At 39.2% G+C, this 22,712-nt stretch overlaps 1 protein-coding gene across 1 annotated transcript in view; it reads right to left on the minus strand.

The window, feature by feature from the left end:
* Positions 1-2,242: 2,242 nt before the first annotated feature.
* Positions 2,243-22,712, minus strand: part of ctsd (cathepsin D) — a 44,846-nt gene continuing 24,376 nt past the window's right edge. Inside the window, exons 3-9 of the mRNA XM_059352640.1 lie at positions 9,972-10,095; positions 8,376-8,494; positions 8,102-8,301; positions 5,719-5,841; positions 5,011-5,155; positions 3,699-3,797; positions 2,243-2,798 (exon numbers count right to left, since the gene is read on the minus strand). Coding sequence (XP_059208623.1) covers positions 2,637-2,798; positions 3,699-3,797; positions 5,011-5,155; positions 5,719-5,841; positions 8,102-8,301; positions 8,376-8,494; positions 9,972-10,095 — 972 coding nt within the window. The 3' untranslated portion in view covers positions 2,243-2,636. The remainder of the gene's footprint in view (positions 2,799-3,698; positions 3,798-5,010; positions 5,156-5,718; positions 5,842-8,101; positions 8,302-8,375; positions 8,495-9,971; positions 10,096-22,712) is intronic.

Here is a 22,712-nt window from a genome sequence, read left to right on the forward strand (position 1 = left end):
GACTGTGAAGCAGTGTAGCCTTGTATTTCTTCATTGTGTCGAATAGTGAGACAAGAATATTAAAAATTGTAAGTTTGTTTGATAGGGAATTATCTAGATAGTGATTAAGCCAAAAAGTGAGTTAAATTATATTACGAGTAAAATATAAAATTTCTTTATAATATTAAGTCTAAATTACACAAATATTTGAAGAAGTTGAACAATTTTAAATACGCTTCCAACAAACTCAATTTGAAAATGTTTATTCACTGAAAAAATATAAAAGAAGACAACAACATAGGAGTTACTGCACTCTTTTCTTGCATTACTACCTTTTACAGCAAAACCAGGTGCAGTAACTACATTTTTGGGGTCAAAGGTCAAATAAATAATCATGATTTTTTAACATAAAAATTACATCATCAATACATCTAGAAATAAGTGTTATATCACTTACCTACCTATAACCCATTTGGCTGGCCGGTTAAAAAACGTTAAAGAACTTTAAAGCAGTTTTTCCTCAGTTTTACCCTTAGTTAGGCTTTGTAGGGCAGTTTAACTACCATGATAGATTTTTTCACTCTCTCCAACTCGTCAGGTCAGAGTCAAAACCTGACGAGTGATTTTATTTCTGTCTGCAGTGAAAGTTCACTGTGGTGCTGTGATGATGATTTTATTCTGTACAAGCTTTACTAAACTGGATTTTATAGTGAAGACAAACTTTATCTACTGAATACTAAAAAGCTGAGGACGTTTCTATGTGGAATGGATTTCTATTGTAAAATAACTACTTTTATGTATGAATTAGTAGAGTAGTAGAACTTTTTGTACATTTAAGTGATTGAGGGAATAATAAAGTTTGAAGGATTTGGTGAGTCGCAGGCTCCATTGCTGGTGAATTATTTTGGTTGGGGTTGCATTTTGGGTAATGTAGGCGCTTCAAAGAATTTAACTGGTTCTTTTGGTTTCAAATGGGTCTGACAGAGTTACAGGAGTGCAAAACTAAATCTGTGGAGTATTCTTTTAATGCAGCGATCACACAGACATGTTGCTCCAGGCTGTGTGAGCCGAAACAGCCCAGTTCGCCTCTATATCAGCGTAGTAAACAGCGTTATAAACAAATATCATTAGTAACCTTTCCTTCACATGCATCTACTGGCATCAACACAAGGAGGGCAGAAAGAGAAATCACAGGGTCATACCGCAATAATAACACCATTTGACCCCATTGTTACTCCTCCTCCTCCTCAAACAAGGAGTGTAAAATATGTAATGTAGTCTGTCTAAAATCTCAGTGTGAGACTAGGACTAAAAACTCTCAACACTTGTCTTTAGGTGTGAGCTGATAGTTTTTCAGGAGTCTTTTCCAAGTCTTCTGATGTATAGGTTCATTAGACAGGCATGTCCAAAATATTCCAGAAAGGGCCACTGCAGGTTTTCCTTCCAACCAAGCAGAAGCACAACAAGCAGGAGTCATTTAATCAGCCGATCAGTGAAGTCAGGTGTTTTATTGATTGGTTGGAACCGAAAATCTGCAGCAGCACGGCCCTGTGTGGAACAGTGTGGACACGTCTGCTCTAAGGCTGCGTTTAGACTGCAGGCGAATCTGATTCAAATCAGATTCCTACTCAAATCCGATTTTTAGGGCTGACTGTCCACACCGTTTTTAGCAAGTGTCCAAATCGGATATGGCTCTGTTCGGACTGGGCCACATTATTGACCTGACAGGTTGCTATAGTAACGGTATCAGAGCGTCTGACGCCGTTACGACGTCATATACTGTAATTGTGACAGCGACAAGAACATCAACAACAAACACGATGGAGGCAGGTCATCGCAGTATATTGGCCTTGTCACTGTCCAGTAGAGGTGCAGAACATCTCAGACGCACCAGGGGAGAAACCAGGCGGATGGACGCCCCCGTCGGGCCCGCATGAGTCGGGCGTGGCTGCCGGTGGACACCTCGTCTCTGCGCTGCCGGCGTTACGCGTGCCGCGTAGAGTAACGTCACGGACAGTCAAAACCGATCTGAGTGTTTGGAGCGGTTCAGACTGAGACAAATCTGTCCAAATGTGATCTGAAACTACCTCCCGAAGGTGGTTTCGATACGGTTCGCAAAAATCGGATTTCATGTGATTTGTGACTTTTCAGACTTCAAAAGAGCCATCCAGTGGAACTGGATGGACTAAAAATCGGATTTTGGCTGGCAGTCTGAAAGCGGCCTAAGAGTTAGATACAAACAAAGTTAGAATCAAACCACTGCTACTTTTAAAAACTTTATTTTATTTTTTCAGGCCAATCACATTAAGATACATGTCAAAGTCAGTAGCAAAGGAACAACTTCCTCCTGAAATTCAAATTAAGTGTTCTCTTTAAAACAAATCCCTGATTGAAAAAACCCAAACAGATCACTTGATGTTTAAAAAGGGCAGTACCGGTACAATCAGCTGATCACAAACACCCCTCACACAACCGTTCAAACCCACTCTGTCTCACACTCTGCTGGAAATCTCACAAATTACTCAGATCAGTGCATTTAGGCTCTACACAAAATCTATTGCTAAATATTGTTCGATTGCAAAGCAACAGAAAACGTGTGCAGCTCAGATTTGTTGTCTCCTGGATTTTTTTTTTTGTAGCTTTAGTGCACAATGTGCTCACTTGGACTTGGCGAAGCCCACTCTGTTGTTGTCCCGGTCGAAGACGGTGTAGTACTGACCGATGAACACGTCTCCCAGGATCCACAGGGGCCCGGCGGGTGGCGGGATGTCCAGACCCATGAAGCCACTCAGACACATGGTCTTTCCAGCCTGAGTTACCTGCAGAATTTAATAAGAGTGAGAGATGCAGAAATGTTCAGACAACAAACAATCAGACTTTAATGGTATAGCACTTTTTTATACAAGATAAATGGAACACAAAGTCCTTCACATAAAAAAAATAAATAAAAATAAGACATATAACCAAGCAAACACCCTCCGCCCCTGACCCTCCATCCCATTATAAACAAAGCACAAACTGAGGAACCTCCATCTCAACGTGGAGCAGTGAGGAAACACTGGAGGCAGCTTAGAAATAAATTAGATAAAAAATAAAGTAAGGCAAGATAAAATAAAAACAAGTAAAATAATAATAATAACAATAAGTAATAAAGTTAGATAAAAAAAGTTGAAAATAAAAAAAAATATTTAAAAAGCCTGATAAATGTATTATATATATATATATATATATATATATATATATATATATATATATATATATATATATATATATATGTAAATTTATCAGGCTTTACTTTTTAAATATTTTTTTTATTTTCAACTTTTTTTATCTAACTTTAAAAAAATAAAAAAACTTTAAAATATATATATATATATATATATATATATATATATATATATATATATATATATATATATATATATATGTATGAATAAATAATAGCAAATAAATAAAAGAGAAGGTGTTGTAAAATATTTTAAATGGTTCAAGTAAAAGCCAAAATAAAAAGATAAGCATTAAGTTTGCTTGAGAGAGAAAACGGTCATACTTTGGCAATGTTCTTAAGATGATAAAAAACCAGCCTCCTCCCAGCGCTGCCAAGTGAAACAAAGCTGCATTTGAGTTTTTCATGACGCAACACACAGTGTTGTACTGTTGCAGCAGGAGTAGACTCACTGCCGCCCCCTGCTGGAGAACCAACAGCACCACAGTCTCACCTTGAGGATGTACTGCTCTCCAGTCAGAGAGTACTCCTGGCCGCCGAGGTTGAAGGTGATGACGGGCAGCGTTGGGACCTTGTCACAGCTCACCATGTACTGAAACATAGACACAATACAATCAATCTTCAATGCACAGCTGGTCAAATTTAACAAATGAACAAACGGAGACAACAGTCTGAGGACAGTCTTGTCGAAGGTTGGCAAAAAAAAAAAAAAGCATTCTTTATTTTAAATTACATTTGAATCAAGCTGCCAATTACACAAAACTAAAAAGAAAAAATATTCAAAATGAATAAAAATTATACTCGGAACAAATGTTGCCATTCCTATTACAACATACTTAAGAAGGTGGATTAAAACTTTAATATAACTGCAATAAATTCTTATTTTTCATCAATTTGGTGGTTATTTTCTCTTTAATGGATTTATCGTTCGGTCCATCACAATGTTTTAAAATTGTAAAAAAACAAACAAACGAGAAGCCCAAGTTGTTGTCAACAGAATTACCCGTTTTTCCCCCTGAACCAGCAATTTTTTTTAGCATGAAAGACAAAAAACATTTCATCATTCTTAACTGTTCTTCTAACTTTCTTGTTTTCCTACTGTGTCACCAAGTAAAATTCTTCCTACATCTGTTGAATAAAAAGTGAGTCTAATTTTTTTTTTGCATTGTCAAGTTAACTCATACAGGTGCATCTCAATAAATTAGAATGTCAGAAAAGCTTATTTATGTCAGTAATTAAATTAAAAAAGATGAAATAACACATATCGATCCATTTCACACAGAATGAAACATATCATGTCTTAATTTATTTAATTTCTTCTAATTATAATGATTATGGCTTACATTTAATGAAGACCTAAAATTTAGTGTCTCAAAACATTTAAATATTACAAAAGACCAATTTTAAAAAGTATGTTTAATATGGAAATGTTGTCCTCTGAAAAGTATGTCCATCTATATGACTCAATACTTGGTTGGTGCTGTTTGACTTGAACTACTGGAAATTGACTTTTCCATCATATTCTAATGTATTGAGATGCACCTGTATGTTCCTGAAAAGTGCCATTACATTTCTATTTGTATCATTTTCAGTGTGAGAGGCTGTAAGGGATCAAACAGGTGACATCAGTTAGGTCCCTAAACTTAAAGCCTAGGGTGGAGATTGAGACCGTTCTTTTTCTTTGTCTTTTTATGGGATTTTTTTTTAGAAGAAAATACTGAATATAATCAGAATTGCTCTTCCAGAGCACGATTGCAGTGTGCATGCAAGTTTATATCAGAGCAGGTAAATTAAGTTTCTCTCACCTCTCCCTGGATGAGTGGCGTGGCTCCGATGGCCTTCTGCAGGGCCTTGACCTCAGTGGCGGGTCCAGTGATCAGAGACGTCCCGCTGTCCACAATGGCCTCACAGCCGCTCTTACACAGAGCCAGCTGGCTGCCCACGGACATCCTGTTACACACAGTTTACAGATGTTCCAGTATTAACGTACAATCACAGCATCAGTTGCCATGTTTCTATTAGTCTTATTGAATTCTGAAATGTTGCATTAAAGAAAATGTGAATTTGTGAGTTTCCATCAACTGATTTACCTTTGGCCACCCATGTGAAAAAAAATATGTTTTCCAGAATTAGATTCAATTTGGCAACTTCTAATTGTTCTTTCATGTCAGAGCAAAAAACAGCTGATCAGTCACGTGTGTTAAATGTTTGCTACACCAGAAGAAAAGCGTTTCCATCTCCTGTTAAGTGAAAGAACTAGATTTCCAAAGACAAAAAAACAACAACACCTCAAATGAGCATAAAGACTTCTATGCACATTTTGGAAAGTTTCATCGAATGTGTTTCCAGCAAGCTTTTTTCATGCAAATCTTCAAAATATCCAGATAAATTAGTTGATGGAAACGCCGCTACTGTATCATGGTGGTTTGGACATGATGTACCAAAGCAACCATGCAAGTCAATAACTTATTTTCAGCTTGAAGCTCTTTGGAGTGTAATAATGGAGCACTCACCCGTCCATGTGGATCTGCCAGTAGGCCTGACGGGTCACTTTGACGTAGTTGAACTCCCCGCTGTAGTATTTGGGGTCTGTTCCTCCGAGCAGCAGCTCACCGCCGGGCTGCGTGTCCGGGTTCCTGACCAGAGAAATAACTGGTCAGGAACATGCATAACTGAAAAACTGACATTCTTGCATTGACTGAAATCGTTAACGAGATAAAAATAAAAAATCCTGTCAAAAATTGTGCTCCTTTCAAAATAAAACTATGCAGTACTAAAACTACTTAACATCAACATTAAGTCTGGACAGCGGGCACCAGATCAGCAATCAATCAATTAAAGGGTCTCAGAGGGTCAGAGACATCTTCTTCTTCTTCTTCTTCTTCTTCTTCTCCGGCAGGCTGTACGCTATCCACCCTAATGCTGCCTTATACCGGTCATATCCAGATCTAACTAACTAGGGGTTTTTGGTGTGTGTGTTTAAAAAAAAAAAAAAAAACACACCAAAAAAATCCAGAGCCAGATTTCCGGCACCGTGCTGGAGGTCTTCAAGCCCTGCACTAAAGTTTGTACCGTTTCACCCAAATGGAGACCGGTGTTGTTTCTCATTCAAATCCCTGTGAAGACGTGCAGATAGTTCATTTTATATTTACAGGTGCATCTCAATAAATTAGACTATCATAGAAAAGTTTGTCAGTAATTAAATTCAAAAAGTGGAAATAACACATTATGTACAGAATAAAACATTTCATGTCTTAATTTATTTAATTTCTTATTATTATGATTATGGCTTACATTTAATGAAGACCTAAAATTCAGTGTCTCAAAAAAAAAATGTATATAACAAAAGACCAATTTCAAAAAGTATGTTTAATATGGAAATGTTGGCCTCTGAACAGTATGTCCATCTATATGACTCAATACTTGGTTGGGGCTGTTTGACTTGAACTACTGGAAATGGACTTTTCCATCATATTCTAATTTATTGAGATGCACCTGTATATAGTTTTTAAAATACCAGTTTTTGAAATATTTGCTACCACAACACTGGGGATGTGGCCTTGTTACACTGAACTCGTCAACCTGATTATCATAGAAAGTATTTTATTTTTAAAAATGGTTTAAGTAAACAAAATATCTTTTTGTAATTTGGTCTAACCAGCTCTTTAACAAGTTCCTGCAGTCTTGAATTTTTTTACTTAGCATTGTATGCTGTCGCCAGGGTTCACATGCTCATAAAACATGTCCAGAGATAAGACTCCACTAAAGCAGCAAATAGTTGTCTATTTAACTGTCTTGCAAATCTCTGAATGGTTTTCATTTGTCATTTTTATGCAATTTGCATGCAGTAATTTTGGACTACTCTACAGTATTTACCATTTGTTTACTGTCTAAAATACCAATTAACAGATGAGAAACTAAAACCTCTTGCAGGCATTAAACAATATAGCATTAATTTGGAGTCGTGTTTGTGTTCAATATTGGATGCTGATGCATTATGGCAGCTATCCTAATGAATAATGTGTCACAGTTTGTTCACCACCTACTCTGATTATTTCGGTTTCTGTGCTTGTGATTTTCTTAAATTATTCATTGAATTTACAAATCCAGATAAGGACAAGTATGTTCTCTGAATGTTGAGTCGATGTTTTTGAGAATGATGCGTCTGCACATTGTCATGCATTTGGAGGAGGAAGTTTCTCAATATGATGGCAGCAACATTGAAGTGTTCTAACCAGGTCATGAACATCTGTGGTCAGTCCTGCCAGTGTGTAGGCAGAAAGTGTTTCCTGTCTTTGTATCTTACAGCAGCATGTGCAGCTTTTAAACCCCTTCACCGCAGAAACAACATACAGTCATAGAAAACATTATTAGACCACCCTTTTCTGCAGTTTCTTGTTCCTTTTAATGCCTGGTAAAGGTACATTTTTTTTGACAAAATGAATGATAACAAAAATAGCTGATAAGAGTTTAATTTAAGAGCTGATATCTAGACATTTTCCATGGTTTTCTTGATAACCAAATTCATTATCAAGAAAACCATGGAAAATGTCTAGATATCAGCACTACAGCATATCTGTAAATTGTAGCTCTGCTCTGAGACGAGTTCCTGAAACTAAGTTTTGGATTTGAAGGTGAAACTAAATGAGAGCTTCGAGTACTTTTAGGAGTTGCCGACATATTGCATATCAGACAGGTCTCCCTTGTGTTTACACTGTACTTTACATGAAGGTTAAAGATTCAGTTTAGGGAAGACCTGGGTTACAGGTTCTCTTAATCGCAAGTACTGCACATCCTACAGGAAAACAGGCCTGATTAAAGCAAAACTCAGCAGCAGGAGCAGATATAAGACTGAATAAAAGTCAATGAAACGCTACAGCCGTTTGATTTCCTCACCTGTTCAGGTAGAAGGAGAAGACGTTCTGCTCCACCTTCTTCTGGCTCATGATGTTGTCAAAGACTGGAGCCACGCCGTCGACAGAGATGCGTGGGTACGCCATGCCAAGGATCCCGTCAAACTTGGCTGCGATGAAGGTGACGCCGGGCTGCTTGATGGCTTCACCGAACACCTGCTTCTCCACCGATATGTCTCCAATCTAGAACAAGTAAAAGGAAGGGTTAGTCAGGTGAAACTCCACTAGTTTCCAGTGAGGAGTGATGAGGAGCTTACTGTGCACGTGTCCTGGCTGAGGTAGCCCGACAAACTGCCGCTTCCATACTGGATGGCGAAGGCGGTGCCGTTCTTCACGTATGTGTTGGAATTTGCAGAATTATATTTGTGGTGGAGCACTGCGAGAAGGAGAAAAAGAATGAAGACATTTATATTTAGGGCCTGATAACATGACACAGTACTCAAGATCGGTCTTGGTCTCGAGACCTGTCTTGAGACCACTTTTTGAAGGTCCTGGTCTTGTCTCGGAATCGACTGCATTTTTACTTGGTGTTGTCTCGGTCTCAGACAAAGCGGACTCAGGATTTTATTTCAAGACAACTGTGCATTTTTGGATTTACTTGTGAATATCATTACCGTTATTTCGCATAAATCATAATGCTTTGAGTACAACCAATAACATGACTCATATATATTTTGAAATTGTTGTCACCGTAAACGGCTGTCACTCCTCCAGCCTCCCTTCACATGGCCTGCTCAAAAGAGAATGTGAGTGACAGGACAAGAGGCCGTGAAAAGATATCAGCCAACTTGTCTGTAATAAAATTTGGTTACTTGCACCACAAAGATTTTTTGTAAACAACTACAAAAAAAAAAGAAAAAACAGCCCAACTTGAAAATTCTGCAAACAAACACTAACGGAGACGGCTGGGACTGTTATTGACTTGGTCTCGGTTTGCCTTGACTACAGCACTGGATGGTAGAGTGAAGCTCTGCCACACAACACCACCAAAAGCTCAGCATCAAAGACACTTCTCCCTCTCTCTCTCTCTCTCTCTCTCTTACTTCTCTTTCGCCTCTGCCGAATTGGTGCATCAAAAAATTTCCCTAGGTGGTTAATGCGCCTTTTCTGTTCTGTTTTATCATCTGTGATAATCCTGCTGAAATGAACCCTGGATAGTTATCAGAGCTGCTAGAGCAACTTGAATGTCTGACTGATGGAAAAAGTCCGCCATGTTTGTTGCCGTTTGCCTGGACTGCACATGGATGTTAGGTAAATGCATAGTGACGAGAGCAAGTGTGAGCTGATCAGAGACACTTTTGTGTTTATAACCCCAGATGAAAACACAACAGTTGACATTTAAGAATTCCAATCTGGAAGGTGGTTTTATTTTTCATTATTTTTTATCATCCATCTGGTGATGTTCAGTCTATAAAATGTTCCAAAATTGTAAAAAAATTAAAAATAAATAATAACAAAAGAGAAGCCCAATTAAGTTTACTAAAGTCCAAGTTGTTGTCGTCATTGGAATTGGTTGTTTTTTTCCCCCTCAAACAGCAATTAAAGATCATTTTTTGAGCACGAAAGACACAAAAAAAGGTTTAATTAAAGTCTAAATTCTCCAGAACGGCTGGTCACTGTAGCCATTTTGTCCTATTTTCAGTAACGTCTTTATGGGATTTTTTTGGACGATAAAGAAAATGTTGAATTTTGAACTTTTGCATCACCACATGAATGCAGATTTCCCCCTAAAGACGCTCACCTCTTCATGGAAATAAAAGTGAGAAGAGCATTGTCATGTAAACCGGCCCTTAAACTACACAAATGTTACTTAACAGTTGACCTGTGTTTATGATGACTGCAGTAGGACTTACAGCATGCGATATCTAAGAGGGAGCAGTGAACGGAGGGCACCCACAGGTTGGAGGAGCCGGTGTCAAACACCACAGTGAAGGGCTGAGGAGGAGTCCCCAGGCCGATCTCACCGTAATACTGGGCCTGGACACAAAGAATCAAGGAAAAGAGCAAGTTTATAGTAACAAAAACAACCATCTGCATGTTGAAAGCTTGTTAAAATTCACTGGCCAGTTCCAGTAAATGAATAAATGAGCGAGAACACGTAATCTTGGAGCTGATCTTGTTTTCAGGAAGAGATTACAATAATCCATCGTGGCTCAATCTGAGCAGGGCTCTGTTATTTAAATGTGGCTTAACCAAATCAGGCTAATATACTGCTGTCAGGATAAAATAATCCTATTAATTCTCCTCCAGCTGATTCATTTCTTTAGACAGCAGTTTGAGGCCTAATTTGTAAATCATGCATGAAGTCATCTTGCATGCTCTTATTTTGAAATAAAGGGAAAGTGAGCCGAAAGTTGGAACCATGATCAGCAGCATCCATATGACTGATCATGTGATTTATACATAAACAATTATCAGCTAAGTCAGCTCAATTGCAGCTCATTTTAGTTTTATTGTTTAAATGTTAAATTAAATGGCATACATTCTGGCTCCTTTGGTCTTTAATAGTCAGAATATCTTTTGTTGAGTTTGTTTCTTTTTGGCTCAGCAGGAATAATGTTTACTGGACAAAATGGACAACCAGTTGTAAAACTTCATAATAAACAATATCCTTAAAACACTGAATTATATTGGCATTGTAGTCACGAATAAACCAATTTATCCTCACTCCTGATTTGTTATTTTTGTTCTCTGTAGGCACTCTGAACATGGTTTCATTCTTTTATTTTATTCATATTTGATCTATTTTTATGTTATTTTAAAGCTTTGCAAGCTGTGTTAAAAAGCTGATAAACACATAAATTCATTATTATTTAAAATATGATTATTTAATTTGATCTTTTTAAATATGATTCTCATTTATGATTTTTTATTAGCATTTTAATTTCTTATCATCACCACCACTTGCAGATTCCCTAAGAATTAGTCTGTGTTTTTATTTTATTTTAATTTTTTTTTATCATTAAAGGTATTTTTTAAATATTATGAAAATTTAGTTGTGAGAAATGGAACATATTATTATGATAATTTAATTTATTTCATCTTCTTATTGTATTTTATTGATCTATTTTTTACTCCATCTCTTTTTGATTGTGCTTTTATGTTATCCATTTATTGCTGTGCAGCACTATGGGGATTCACCCCAAAATATCTTAAGGCCAACTGTTAATAAGCTGCACTCTTGCATATATGATGAGTTGGCTCAGGTCTAATAATAGAAATAAAAAGGCCTGACTGAGCAGGTTAAAAGACAATCGCTGTGCCTGTTCTATCTGGCTGCTGATGAGGGCTGACAGCTGTTTGGGTCAGCAGGACGCAGGTCAAATATTTAACGAGTCACGTCAATAAATCACTTGCCATCGTTTCACAACTACAGTGTGACACAACAAATGATTACTCCACAGATAACTGGAAGTCACTGTGGTCAAAACCTTTTGTCGAGTCATCCCGGCCTCAGAGGACTTCCTTTTTCTTCACAGAAAGCTGCCTGATTCAATGGTGATGGCTTTGAGAAGCTTTTTACAAATTGCAGACAATAAAACACATATCTATATACTGGTACCAAGCTGTTTTGGCTTCATTTGTCCATATTTTGAAACATCGATCTTTGGAGATTTCTTTCTAACCCAATGGCAGTGAAGTTTGTTTATGGTGATCAATTAAAAATAAACAAAAAACACTTTAACAGCAACATTTCTTGTTGATCTGATAATCTGTCTGATTGATTTACAGTAGAGACTCCCAAAGAGGGTGAAACAGCCCAGCAAAGATTAGTTTATTTCCACTTTTAACAGCACAATTTTGATAAAAATTTAACATATAATATAAAGTATAAGGCAATGCTGAAAAACAAAGCAATATAATATAATTAAATCCCCAAAATACAATACACCATGCGAACAAATTCTACTTTGAACAAACTGAATTAAATAAATACCACATTTTAAGTTCAGCAAAATATCTTAAAACTGCCGACTTCTTTTTTTCCTGATTTTATTATTTCACTAAGTATTGATCATAGTTACACATGTCAATGAAAAATTGTCAGACTTATATTTTTAAGTCTGAGTTAGTTTATAAATCACACTAATATAAGTAATTGTATAACAGTTCACACTGTATGTTTAATTTCTGAAATGGACTTCAAATTAGCGTCATCTTGATTATCCTGTTATATTTTGTATGGGTTCAGCGTCCAGGGCTTGAAGCAGAAAAAAATCCTCCGCCAAAACAAATACTGCATAACTGGAAAACTGACATTCTTGCATTGACATGACATTGTTAACGAGTTCAAAATACAGAATCCTGTCAGAAATTTTGCTCCTTTCAAAATAAAACAATACGCAGTTAATGCAGCCTAAAACTTATTCACATCAACATTAGGTCTTGACCGCGGGCACCAGATCAGCAATCAATTAATCAATCAATGGGTGGGAGACATGGACGACAAGAGTCGGATTGTTGAATGGAACATCATACAATCATTTATGACATTACATATTCTTTCTATAAGGAGAGATCAACAGATCGTAAACGTCAGAGAAGCAAAGTAAGCTGTTTGTTGTTGTTGTTTACCTTATACAGTTTATCACGGGATCTCAGGGTCTCCCGTACGTTCAGGATTATCGCGTGTTCTCGTTATCACGCGTGTATACGGCTGGCTCGCTACGCTGCCGTTACGCGCCTGGTGGGAACTGACGCCGGGCAGAGGACGGAGCAAACCCGCGGCGGAGCCGTTCCGCTCCAGGTGGAAATCCCCAGTAAGGTTGACACGTGGGAGAGCGCACGCACGGACCGTATCGCCGACTACCACCGGGAAAGTCTCATGCCACACCCTCTCAAATGTCCGCTCACTCTGCATGTCTTCACAACAAGTTAGCCCCCAGGGCGATTTAGAGACTCTGGAGGTGACGTATGGTTTTCGCCGTCGCTAACTGTGCACAGCAAATGATCATAAACAAAGCAGCATGACTAACTAGAAAATTTCTAAAGAAATTTTGATTGTGTGCTTGCCTCTCGACCATCATTCTCGTGGCTCAAATCAACAGTCAAATAGGGACTCTGTCCTGAGTTCACAGACACCTCATACAAGTCTGTAGGACAAACGGTTCACAAGTTAGTAAAAGGGGGCGTGGTCACTCAAAGGAGGCGTGGCTTGAATCAGCAGTTAAACAGGGACTCTTTCCTGAGTTCACAGACACCTCCTACAAGTATCTAGGAGAAACGGTTCATTAGTTATGAAAGGGGGCGTGGCTAATCAAAAAGGGCGGGAATTTATGAAACATTGTTCTGTATAAGTGGTCAGTGATGAACCATCACCATGCTTGGCAAGTTTGAGGAAGATTGGACAATGTATGGTCAAGTTATAAGGTCTCATGTTTTATGAAGAAACACCATGTCTGTTTACTTAGAGTAAACTGACAGTTATCAATTAGAATGTCTGTGTTGGAGGAGGGAGGGGGGCGGGGGGAGGCTTTGGTAGCTAAGCAACCACGTGGCCAGGTGGAGTCGACCAATCAGAGCAGAGCAATCAACTGAAATTAACTGACGATGGAGACAGTTCCAAAGTGAGCAGACAGAGGTCGACAAACTGAAAATTCTGGCCTCGAACAGAAAGCATTTTCGGCAAAACCATAATACCTATCATTGATCCGACTTCACTTTGAGCGTCCTGAGTTCTTCCTGAACATCTCCATATGTTTTTTTTTAAGAAAAATGAAAAAATAGCTTTGTTAGAGCGATTTTAAAAAAATGTTAAATTTTTTTTTGGAGAAATCTTCCTTCATTTTTAATATGGGAGCCGATGCGGCAGTTGGTGCATTTTGTTTGAGCATCTGTGCGTCCTGCGCCCAAACTATAACTCTGACAGCTTTACCAGAGGATTGTGAGTGAGAGGACAAATTTTCCTACGTTTCTATGTATAAATTATTTCTGTAGAGTGAAATTTGCGGCCTGGAGCGCAGTTTTCAAATTTATTTTTTGACAATTCTTTCTCTCCCTCTACACTCTGTTTGATGACTTCCCCACTCTAGACTCTCCATAGGGTTACATTGGGGGGATTTTTTGACATGTTTTTTCCCAATAATTTGAAAACCGTTTGTCGAAACCCTTATAAAAGTCATAGCACACTTGTCATGGGCGAGCCGGTCGGTTTGATACCTTTTTTGTGTATGTGCGGCCAAAACTCTGGGAGGAGTAGTCGACCGAAAAATGACACGGAAGAAACGTAAGAATAAGAACTAGAAAATTCCTAAAGAAATTTTGATTGTGTGCTTGCCTCTGGACCGTGACTCTCGTGGCTTATCAAAAGGGGCAGGGATTAAACAGGGACTTTCTGCTGAGTACACTCACACCTCATACAAGTCTCTAGGACAAACGGTTCACTAGTTAGTAAAATGGGCGTGGCTTATCAAAAGGGGCGGGGTTATCAATCACCAGTTAAACAGGGACTCTATGCTGAGTAATAGGACATCTTATACAAGTTTCTAGGACAAACGGTTCATTAGTTAGTAAAAGGGGGCGTGGCTAATAAAAAGGGCAGGAATTTATGAATTATTGTTATGAAGAACTGAAAAGTGATGAACCATCATCATGCATGACAAGTTTGAGGCAGATTGGACAATGTATGGTCAAGTTATAAGGTCTCGTGTTTTATGAAGAAAGCCATGTCTGTTTACTTAGAGTAAACTGACAGTTATCAGTTAGAATGTCTGTGTTGGAGGAGGGGGGGAGGCTTTGGTAGCTAAGCAACCACGTGGCCAGGTGGAGTCGACCAATCAGAGCAGAGCAATCAACTGAAATTAACAGACGATGGAGACAATTCCGTCAAAGTGAGCAGACAGAGGTCGACAAACTTGAAATTCTGGCCTCGAACAGAAAGCATTTTCGGCAAAACCATAATACCTATCATTGATCCGACTTTACTTTGAGCGTCCTGAGTTCTTCCTGAACATCTCCATATGTTTTTTTTTAAGAAAAATGAAAAAATAGCTTTGTTAGAGCGATTTTAAAAAACTGTTAAATTTTTTTTTGAGAAATCTTCCTTCATTTTTAATATGGGAGCCGATGCGGCAGTTGGTGCATTTTGTTTGAGCATCTGTGCGTCCTGCGCCCAAACTATAACTCTGACAGCTTTACCAGAGGATTGTGAGTGAGAGGACAAATTTTCCTACGTTTCTATGTATAAATTATTTCTGTAGAGTGAAATTTGCGGCCTGGAGCGCAGTTTTCAAATTTATTTTTTGACAATTCTTTCTCTCCCTCTACACTCTGTTTGATGACTTCCCCACTCTAGACTCTCCATAGGGTTACATTGGGGGGATTTTTTGACGTGTTTTTGCCCAATAATTTGAAAACCGTATGTCGAAACCCTTAGAAAAGTCATAGCACACTTGTCATGGGCGAGCCGGTCGATTTGATACCTTTTTTGTGTATGTGCGACCAAAACTCTGGGAGGAGTAGTCGACCGAAAAATGACACGGAAGAAACGGAAGATTAAAAATAATAAAAACTAGAAAATTTCTAAAGAAATTTTGATTGTGTGCTTGCCTCTGGCCCATCATTCTCGTGGCTCAAATCAACAGTCAAACTGGGACTCTGTCCTGAGTTCACAGACACCTCATACAAGTCTGTAGGACAAACGGTTCACAAGTTAGTAAAAGGGGGCGTGGTCACTCAAAGGGGGCGTGGCTTGAATCAGCAGTTAAAAAGGGACTCTGTCCTGAGTTCACAGACACCTCATACAAGTATCTAGGAGAAACGGTTCATTAGTTATGAAAGGGGGCGTGGCTTATCAAAAGGGGCGGGGTTATCAACCACCAGTTAAACAGGGACTTCATGCCGAGTAATCTGACACCTTATACAAGTTTCTAGGACAAACGGTTCATTAGTTATGAAAGGGGGCGTGGCTAATCAAAAAGGGCGGGAATTTATGAAATATTGTTATGTGTAAGTGGTCAGTGATGAACCATCATCATGCTTGGCAAGTTTGAGGAAGATTGGACAATGTATGGTCAAGTTATTAGGTCTGTTCACTTAGAGTAAACTGACAGTTATCAGTTAGAATGTCTGTGTTGGAGGAGGGGAGGGGGGAGGGGGGAGGCTTTGGTAGCTAAGCAACCACGTGGCCAGGTTGAGTCGACCAATAAGAGCAGAGCAATCAACTGAAATTAACTGCTGTTGGAGACAGTTCTGTAGACAGAGGTGGACAAACTGAAAATTCTGGCCTCGAACAGAAAGCATTTTTGGCAAAACCATAATACCTATCATTGATCCGACTTCACTTTGAGCGTCCTGAGTTCTTCCTCAACATCTACATATGTTTTTTTTTAAGAAAGATGAAAAAATAGCTTTGTTAGAGCGATTTTAAAAAACTGTTAAATTTTTTTTTTGAGAAATCTTCCTTCATTTTTAATATGGGAGCCGATGCGGCAGTTGGTGCATTTTGTTTGAGCATCTGTGCGTCCTGCGCCAAAACTATAACTCTGACAGCTTTACCAGAGGATTGTGAGTGAGAGGACAAATTTTCCTACGTTTCTATGTATAAATTATTTCTGTAGAGTGAAATTTGCGGCCTGGAGCGCAGTTTTCAAATTTATTTTTTGACAATTCTTTCTCTCCCTCTACACTCTGTTTGATGACTTCCCCACTCTAGACTCTCCATAGGGTTACATTGGGGGGATTTTTTGACGTGTTTTTGCCCAATAATTTGAAAACCGTATGTCGAAACCCTTATAAAAGTCATAGCACACTTGTCATGGGCGAGCTGGTCGGTTTGATACCTTTTTTGTGTATGTGCGACCAAAACTCTGGGAGGAGTAGTCGACCGAAAAATGACCACGGAAGAAACGTAAGAATAAGAATAAGCCCACGGAATAACAATTAGTGTGCTTTTGCAAGCAAGCACACAAAACTAGAAAATTCCTAAAGAAATTTTGATTGTGTGCTTGCCTCTGGACCGTGACTCTCGTGGCTTATCAAAAGGGGCCTGGATTAAACAGGGACTTTCTGCTGAGTACACTCACACCTCATACAAGTCTCTAGGACAAACGGTTCACTAGTTAGTAAAATGGGCGTGGCTTATCAAAAGGGGCGGGGTTATCAATCACCAGTTAAACGGACTCTATGCTGAGTAATCTGACATCTTATACAAGTTTCTAGGACAAACGGTTCATTAGTTAGTAAAAGGGGGCGTGGCTAATAAAAAGGGCGGGAATTTATGAATTATTGTTATGTAGAACTGAAAAGTGATGAACCATCATCATGCATGACAAGTTTGAGGCAGATTGGACAATGTATGGTCAAGTTATAAGGTCTCGTCTTTTATGAAGAAAGCCATGTCTGTTTACTTAGAGTAAACTGACAGTTATCAGTTAGAATGTCTGTGTTGGAGGAGGGGGGGCTTTGGTAGCTAAGCAACCACGTGGCCAGGTGGAGTCGACCAATCAGAGCAGAGCAATCAACTGAAATTAACTGACGATGGAGACAGTTCCATCAAAGTGAGCAGACAGAGGTCGACAAACTTGAAATTCTGGCCTCGAACAGAAAGCATTTTCGGCAAAACCATAATACCTATCATTGATCCGACTTCACTTTGAGCGTCCTGAGTTCTTCCTGAACATCTACATATGTTTTTTTTTAAGAAAAATGAAAAAATAGCTTTGTTAGAGCGATTTTAAAAAACTGTTAAATTTTTTTTTTTGAGAAATCTTCCTTCATTTTTAATATGGGAGCCGATGCGGCAGTTGGTGCATTTTGTTTGAGCATCTGTGCGTCCTGCGCCCAAACTATAACTCTGACAGCTTTACCAGAGGATTGTGAGTGAGAGGACAAATTTTCCTACGTTTCTATGTATAAATTATTTCTGTAGAGTGAAATTTGCGGCCTGGAGCGCAGTTTTCAAATTTATTTTTTGACAATTCTTTCTCTCCCTCTACACTCTGTTTGATGACTTCTCCACTCTAGACTCTCCATAGGGTTACATTGGGGGGATTTTTTGACGTGTTTTTGCCCAATAATTTGAAAACCATTTGTCGAAACCCTTATAAAAGTCATAGCACACTTGTCATGGGCGAGCCGGTCGATTTGATACCTTTTTTGTGTATGTGCGACCAAAACTCTGGGAGGAGTAGTCGACCGAAAAATGACACGGAAGAAACGGAAGAATAACTAGAAAATTTCTAAAGAAATTTTGATTGTGTGCTTGCCTCTGGACCATCATTCTCGTGGCACAAATCAACAGTCAAACTGGGACTCTGTCCTGAGTTCACAGACACCTCATACAAGTCTGTAGGACAAACGGTTCACAAGTTAGTAAAAGGGGGCGTGGTCACTCAAAGGGGGCGTGGCTTGAATCAGCAGTTAAACAGGGACTCTGTCCTGAGTTCACAGACACCTCATACAAGTATCTAGGAGAAACGGTTCATTAGTTATGAAAGGGGGCGTGGCTCATCAAAAGGGGCGGGGTTATCAATCACCAGTTAAACAGGGACTCTATGCTGAGTAATCAGACACATTATACAAGTTTCTAGGACAAACGGTTCATTAGTTATGAAAGGGGGCGTGGCTAATCAAAAAGGGCGGGAATTTATGAAACATTGTTATGTATAAGTGGTCAGTGATGAACCATCATCATGCTTGGCAAGTTTGAGGAAGATTGGACAATGTATGGTCAAGTTATAAGGTCTGTTCACTTAGAGTAAACTGACAGTTATCAGTTAGAATGTCTGTGTTGGAGGAGGGAGGGGGGAGGGGGGAGGCTTTGGTAGCTAAGCAACCACGTGGCCAGGTGGAGTCGACCAATAAGAGCAGAGCAATCAAACTGAAATTAACTGACAATTCCGTCACAGTGAGCAGACAGAGGTCGACAAACTGAAAATTCTGGCCTCGAACAGAAAGCATTTTTGGCAAAACCATAATACCTATCATTGATCCGACTTCACTTTGAGCGTCCTGAGTTCTTCCTGAACGTCTACATATATTTTTTTTAAAGAAAGATGAAAAAATAGCTTTGTTAGAGCGATTTTAAAAAACTGTAAAAAAAATTTTGGGGAGAAATCTTCCTGCATTTTTAATATGGGAGCCAATGAGGCAGTTGATGTGTTTTGTTTGTGCATCTGTGCATCCTGCGCCCAAACTATAACTCTGACAGCTTTACCAGAGGATTGTGAGTGAGAGGACAAATTTTCCTACGTTTCTATGTATAAATTATTTCTGTAGAGTGAAATTTGCAGCCTGGAGCGCAGTTTTCAAATTTATTTTTTGACAATTCGTTCTCTCCCTCTACACTCTGTTTGATGACATCACCGCTCTAGACTCTCCATAGGGTTACATTGGGGGGATTTTTTGACGTGTTTTTGCCCAATAATTTGAAAACCGTTTGTCGAAACCCTTAGAAAAGTCATAGCACACTTGTCATGGGCGAGCCGGTCGATTTGATACCTTTTTTGTGTATGTGCGGCCAAAACTGTGGGAGGAGTAGTCGACCGAAAAAACACCACGGAAGAAACGGAAGAATAAAAATAAGCCCGGTGAAGAGTAGTTAGTGTGCTTTTGCAAGCACACAAAATAATAAAAATAGTCCCGGTGAATAGTAGTTAGTGTGCTTTTGCAAGCAAGCACACAAAATAAAAATAGTCCCGGTGAAGAGTAGTTAGTGTGCTTTTGCAAGCAAGCACACAAAACTAGAAAATTCCTAAAGAAATTTTGATTGTGTGCTTGCCTCTGGACCATCATTCTCGTGGCTCAAATCAACAGTCAAACAGTGACTCTGTCCTGAGTTCACAGATACCTCATACAAGTCTGTAGGACAAACGGTTCACAAGTTAGTAAAAGGGGGCGTGGTCACTCAAAGGGGGCGTGGCTTGAATCAGCAGTTAAACAGGGACTCTGTCCTGAGTTCACAGACACCTCCTACAAGTCTCTAGGACAAACGGTTCATTAGTTATGAAAGGGGGCGTGGCTAATCAAAAGGGGCGGGGTTATCAATCACCAGTTAAACAGGGACTTCATGCCGAGTAATCTGACACCTTATACAAGTTTCTAGGACAAACGGTTCATTAGTTATGAAAGGGGGCGTGGCTAATCAAAAAGGGCGGGAATTTATGAAACATTATTATGTATAAGTGGTCAGTGATGAACCATCATCATGCTTGGCAAGTTTGAGGAAGATTGGACAATGTATGGTCAAGTTATTAGGTCTGTTCACTTAGAGTAAACTGACAGCTATCAGTTAGAATGTCTGTGTTGGAGGAGGGAGGGGGGAGGGGGGAGGCTTTGGTAGCTAAGCAACCACGTGGCCAGGTGGAGTCGACCAATAAGAGCAGAGCAATCAAACTGAAATTAACTGACAGTTCCATCACAGTGAGCAGACAGAGGTCGACAAACTGAAAATTCTGGCCTCGAACAGAAAGCATTTTTGACAAAACCATAATACCTATCATTGATCCGACTTCACTTTGAGCGTCCTGAGTTCTTCCTGAACGTCTACATATATTTTTTTTAAAGAAAGATGAAAAAATAGCTTTGTTAGAGCGATTTTAAAAAACTGTTAAATTTTTTTTTTGAGAAATCTTCCTTCATTTTTAATATGGGAGCCGATGCGGCAGTTGGTGCATTTTGTTTGAGCATCTGTGCGTCCTGCGCCCAAACTATAACTCTGACAGCTTTACCAGAGGATTGTGAGTGAGAGGACAAATTTTCCTACGTTTCTATGTATAAATTATTTCTGTAGAGTGAAATTTGCAGCCTGGAGCGCAGTTTTCAAATTTATTTTTTGACAATTCTTTCTCTCCCTCTACACTCTGTTTGATGACTTCCCCACTCTAGACTCTCCATAGGGTTACATTGGGGGGATTTTTTGACGTGTTTTTGCCCAATAATTTGAAAACCGTTTGTCGAAACCCTTAGAAAAGTCATAGCACACTTGTCATGGGCGAGCCGGTTGATTTGATACCTTTTTTGTGTATGTGCGACCAAAACTCTGGGAGGAGTAGTCGACCGAAAAATGACACAGAAGAAACGTAAGAATAAAAACTAGAAAATTTCTAAAGAAATTTTGATTGTGTGCTTGCCTCTGGACCGTCATTCTCGTGGCTCAAATCAACAGTCAAACTGGGACTCTGTCCTGAGTTCACAGACACCTCATACAAGTCTGTAGGACAAACGGTTCACAAGTTAGTAAAAAGGGGCGTGGTCACTCAAAGGGGGCGTGGCTTGAATCAGCAGTTAAACAGGGACTCTGTCCTGAGTTCACAGACACCTCATACAAGTATCTAGGAGAAACGGTTCATTAGTTATGAAAGGGGCGTGGCTAATCAAAAAGGGCGGGAATTTATGAAACATTGTTATGTATAAGTGGTCAGTGATGAACCATCATCATGCTTGGCAAGATTGAGGAAGATTGGACAATGTATGGTCAAGTTATAAGGTCTGTTTACTTAGAGTAAACTGACAGTTATCAGTTAGAATGTCTGTGTTGGAGGAGGGAGGGGGGGGGGGCTTTGGTAGCTAAGCAACCACGTGGCCAGGTGGAGTCGACCAATAAGAGCAGAGCAATCAACTGAAATTAACTGCTGTTGGAGAGATTCCACAGACAGAGGTGGACAAACTGAAAATTCTGGCCTCGAACAGAAAGCATTTTTGGCAAAACCATAATACCTATCATTGATCTGACTTCACTTTGAGCGTCCTGAGTTCTTCCTCAACGTCTACATATTTTTTTTTTTTGAGAAAAATGAAAAAATAGCTTTGTTAGAGCGAATTCAAAAAACTCTTACATCTCCTTTTTTGAGATATCATCCTGCGTTTTTAATATGGGAGCCAATGAGGCTGTTTTTGGGTTTTGGTGGTGCATCTCTGCATCTCACGCCTAAACTATAACTCTGACAGCTTTACCAGAGGATTGTGAGTGAGAGGACAAATTTTCCTATGTTTCTATGTATAAATTATTTCTGTAGAGTGAAATTTGCGGCCTGGAGCACAGTTTTCAAATTAATTTTTTGACAATTCCTTCTCTCCCTCTACACTCTGTTTGATGACATCACCGCTCTAGACTCTCCATAGGGTTACATTGGGGGGATTTTTTGACGTGTTTTTGCCCAATAATTTGAAAACCGTTTGTCGAAACCCTTATAAAAGTCATAGCACACCTGTCATGGGCGAGCCGGTCGATTTGATACCTTTTTTGTGTATGTGCGAGCAAAACTCTGGGAGGAGTAGTCGACCGAAAAAAACACGGAAGAAACGGAAGAATAAAAATAAGAATAGACCCGGTGAATAGTAGTTAGTGTGCTTTTGCAAGCAAGCACACAAAATAAGAAATAGTCCCGGTGAATAGTAGTTAGTGTGCTTTTGCAAGCAAGCACACAAAACTAGAAAATTTCTAAAGAAATTTTGATTGTGTGCTTGCCTCTGGACCGTGACTCTCATGGCTTATCAAAAGGGGCAGGGATTAAACAGGGACTTTCTGCTGAGTGCACTGACACCTCATACAAGTCTCTAGGACAAACGGTTCACTAGTTAGTAAAAGGGGGCGTGGCTTATCAAAAGGGGCGGGGTTATCAATCACCAGTTAAACAGGGACTCTATGCCGAGTA

Source organism: Centropristis striata, chromosome 2 (assembly GCF_030273125.1).
Source record: "Centropristis striata isolate RG_2023a ecotype Rhode Island chromosome 2, C.striata_1.0, whole genome shotgun sequence".
Taxonomy (NCBI): domain Eukaryota; kingdom Metazoa; phylum Chordata; class Actinopteri; order Perciformes; family Serranidae; genus Centropristis; species Centropristis striata.